This window comes from Manis pentadactyla, chromosome X (assembly GCF_030020395.1).
Source record: "Manis pentadactyla isolate mManPen7 chromosome X, mManPen7.hap1, whole genome shotgun sequence".
NCBI classification, from domain to species: Eukaryota; Metazoa; Chordata; class Mammalia; order Pholidota; family Manidae; genus Manis; species Manis pentadactyla.
In genome coordinates, this window is record NC_080038.1 from 110,235,447 (window position 1) to 110,239,579 (window position 4,133).

The following is a 4,133-nucleotide window of genomic DNA, read 5'->3' on the forward strand; positions in this document are numbered from 1 at the left end:
ACAATCAAAGAGCAAACAACCCAATTAAATAATGAGCAGAGGATATGAAGAGACAATTCTCCAAAGAAGAAATTTAGTTGGCCAACAGGAACATGAAAAGATGCTCCACACCGCTAATTATCAGAGAAATGCAAATTAAAACCACAATGAGATATCACCTCACAGCAGTTAGGATGGTTAACATCCAAAAGACCAGGAACACTAAATGCTGGCGAGGATATGGAAAAAGGTGAACCCTCCTACACTGTTGGTGGGAATGTAAATTAGTTCAACCACTGTGGAAAGCAGTATGGAGGTTCCTCAAAAAACTCAAAATGGAAATACCATTTGACCCAGGAATTCCACTCCTAGGAGTTCACCCAAAGAAAACAAGTTCTCAGATTCAAAAAGACACATACACCCCTATGTTTATTGCAGTACTATTTACAATAGTCAAGATATGGAAGCAACCTAAGCGTCCATCAGTAGGTGAATGGGTAAAGAAGTGGTACATATACACAATGGAATACTATTCAGCCATAAGAAAGAAACAAATTCAACCATTTGCAACAACTTGGATGGAGCCAGAGCGCATTATGCTCAGTGAAATAAGTCAGGCAGAGAAAGACAAGTATCAAATGATTTCCCTCATTTGCAGAGTATAACAACAAAGATAAACTGAAGGAACAAAACAGCAGCAGACTGACAGACTCTGAGAAAGCACTAGCAGTAACCAAAGGGGAGGGTTGGAATGGGTGGGTGGGGAAGGAAGTAGAAGAGGATTGAGAGGTTTTGTGATTAGTACACATGGTGTGGCGGGGTCAAGGGGAAGACAGTGTAGCATAGAGAAGACAAGCAGTGACTCTGTGGCATCTTACTACACTGATGGACAGTGACTTCAATGGGGTATAGGGGGAACTTGATAATATGGGTGAATGTAGTATGCACATTGTTTTTAATGTGAAACATTCATAAGAGTGTATATCAATGATACCTTAATAAAAAAAAAGAAGTGAAGGAGAGAGAGTTGTCTCAACAGGTACTTTGGGTAACACACTGGGATTCTGAATGTATGGGGAGTAAGGGCCAGACAACCCCTACAAGAAAAGAAGAAAAGAAAAGAATGGACAAACTTATTCTAAAAGTCATATGGAAATGCAAGGGGCACAGATAGCCAAAAGAATCTTGAAAAAGAAGAACAAAGTTGGAGGAACCATACCTCCCAATTTCAAAACTTACTGTAAAGCTACAGCAATCCTGAAAAGCGTGGTACTGGCATAATTATAGACACATAGGTCAATGCTTTAGAATTAGGACCAGAAATAAGCTCATATATCTATCAGCAGTTGATTTTCAATAAGGGTTCCAAGGCCATTCAATGGAGGAGCAAACAACCTCTTCAACAGATGGTGCTGGGACAACTGGATATCCATACAAAATAACAAATTTGGTTCCCAATCTCACACCACGTACAAAAATCAACTCTAAAATGGATCACAGACCTAAATGTAAGGGCTGAAAGTATAAAACTTTTGGAATAAAACATAAGTGTAACTCCCCATGACCTCAGATTACAGCAAGGTTACTTGACTATGACAGCAAAAGCACAGCCACCAAAGGCAAACAAACAAAAAAGATGAATTGTACACCTTCCAAATCAAAAACTTTTGTGCAACAAAGGACTCTACCTACAAAATGAAAGGACAGCCCACAGGATGGGAGAACATTTACAAATCATGTATCTGATAAGGGTCTATGTACCAGAATGCATAAAGAACTCTTACAACAGCAAATAAATAAATAAATAAAAGACCAGCAACCCAGTGAAACAATGGGCAAAGGCCTTGCATAGGTGTTCCTGGAAAGCAGTTATAAGTGGCCAAAAGGCACATGAAGATGCTCAGTATCATTAACGGATAGGCCAATGCAAACCAAAACCACCATGAGATAGCGCTTCACACCCCATGGGAGGGCTATTATCCACAAGGCAAGGCAAGTGGAAATTAACAAGTTTGGCTGAGGATGTGGAGAAACCAGGACCCACATCACTGCTGCTTGGAATGCAAAATGGTACTGGCGCTGTGGGAAATCAGTTGGGCGGCTCCTCAGTAAGGTAAACATGGAATTACCATATGATCCCACAATGCCAGCCCTGGCTATATACCCACAAGAATTGAAAACACGTGCTGGAACAGAACCTTGTACAGGAATCATCACTGTGGTGCTATTCATGATGTCTACAAGGTGGAAATCATCCAAACGTCACCAGGCGATGAACGGATACACAACACAAGGTCAACCTTTGGTGCAGAGAATATTATTCAGCCATGAAAAGGAACAGAAAGCAGATTCATGGTACAGCATGCACGAGCCACAAGGCAAACATTATGCTGAGTGAAAGTGGCCAGAGACAGAAGACCACCTATTTACCGGTGTGAGGCCATTTGTAGGAAGTCTCCAGAATAGGCAAACCTCCACAGACAGGGAGCAGGTTCGGGGCTGCCTTGGGGAAGAGACGGCAGGAGGCAGAGTGCCTGAGGAGTACAAGGGTTTCTTTTTGGGGTGTTGCCGATGTCTCGGGACTAGATAGCTATGATGGATGCCCAACACTGCAGGTGGATACTTGGTGCCACTGGACCATACCTGTTTGAGTTTCTCCTGTCCAGCGGGAAGTGAGAGTTCCTTCAGAGAGAGGTGCCAGGGAGCAGGATGCACAGGTTCACGTCTGCACCTTAATCTTGCAGGCCCAGGCCCACCAGGGGCCAATGAGAGAACAGTGACCTCAAGGGATGTACGTCAGAAAGCATGTTCCTCGACCAATGAGGGAATGAGGGGCCAGTCTGTGGCTACTAGGATACAGAGTCGCCTCCTGAGTACCTCCTGTCTTGAGAGGTTTGGGCCAACTGGTGCACTGTACTGCATTGCACCTCATCGCAGTGCATCACACCACACCAGACTGCACCTTATTGTACCACACTGCAGAGCTAGGCTGGTTGGAGAAAGCACACCCAATGCCCAACATGCCACGGCATAGGCATAGGAGATGTCGAGCATCGTCTGGTGGCCAGAGGATGACCCGCTCTCACACCAACCAAGCAGAGCTGCTGTTCTCCGTGAGCCATGTGGAATGCATCCTGCGGGAGGGCCACTATGTCCAGCACGTGAGCCCTTCCACGCCAGTCTTCCTAGCAGCTGTCATCCAGTACCTGATGGCCAAGGTCTTGGAGCTGGTGGGCAAAAAGGCCCAGACAGAGGGCAGTAGGTGCATCACACCAGAGATCATGGACATGGTGCTCCACAGCAACCGGCTACTCAGCAGCCTGTTCAGAGAGACTACCTTCTCACATGTGGCCCCAGCTGGGCAGTAGCTTGCCAAACACGACCTGGGTCCCTGGGCCTGGGCCGACAGGCACCAGGTCCACTCACAGCCAGCACAGTCTCAGACTGGCTGGTGCCTTGAGCAAAGTTGTTGACATTCAATAAAGTGTTTTAAGAAAAATAAAAAATAAATTTAAAAATGTAATATATGTTCCATATTCATTTTGATGTTGTTAAGTTGCATGCTATTTAGTATTGTTAAGATGGCAATATTTTCCAAATTGATCTACAAATTCAATGCAATCACTACCAAACTTCTAGCTGGCTTCTTTGCAGAAATTGCTAGCTTATCCTAAAATTTATACAGAAGCACAAGAGACCCAGAATAGCTAAAATGATGCTGAAAGAGAATAACAAAAGTTGAAGTCTCACACATCCTGATTTCAAAACTCATTACAAAGCTACAGTAGTTCAGGCAGTGTGATATTGGCATAAGGATGGACTTATATAGATCAATGGAATAGAATTGAGAGCCTGGAAATAAACCCACACATTTGCAGTCCATTGGTTTTCAAAAAGAGTGTCAAGACCATATAGTGGGGAGAAGATAGTCTTTCCAACAAAGAATGCTCGGATAACTGGATATCTACATGCAAACAAAAGAATCTGGACCCTTGCCTTATGCACATAATAATAATAACATATTGACATAGTTAATGAAAAATTAACTCAAAATGGATCAAAGATCTACACATAAGAGCTAAAACTACAAAAATCTTAGGAGAACACATAGGTATAAATTTTGTGACTTTGGACTAGGCAATGGTTTCTTATCT

At 43.4% G+C, this 4,133-nt stretch overlaps 1 protein-coding gene across 1 annotated transcript; it reads left to right on the forward strand.

Annotated features, from left to right (window-relative positions):
- Positions 1-2,999: 2,999 nt before the first annotated feature.
- On the forward strand, positions 3,000-3,347 carry LOC118928216 (histone H2A-Bbd type 2/3-like). The gene has a single exon (XM_036917240.2). The coding sequence runs from the start codon at positions 3,000-3,002 to the stop codon at positions 3,345-3,347; it is 348 nt and encodes a 115-aa protein (XP_036773135.2).
- Positions 3,348-4,133: the final 786 nt, after the last annotated feature.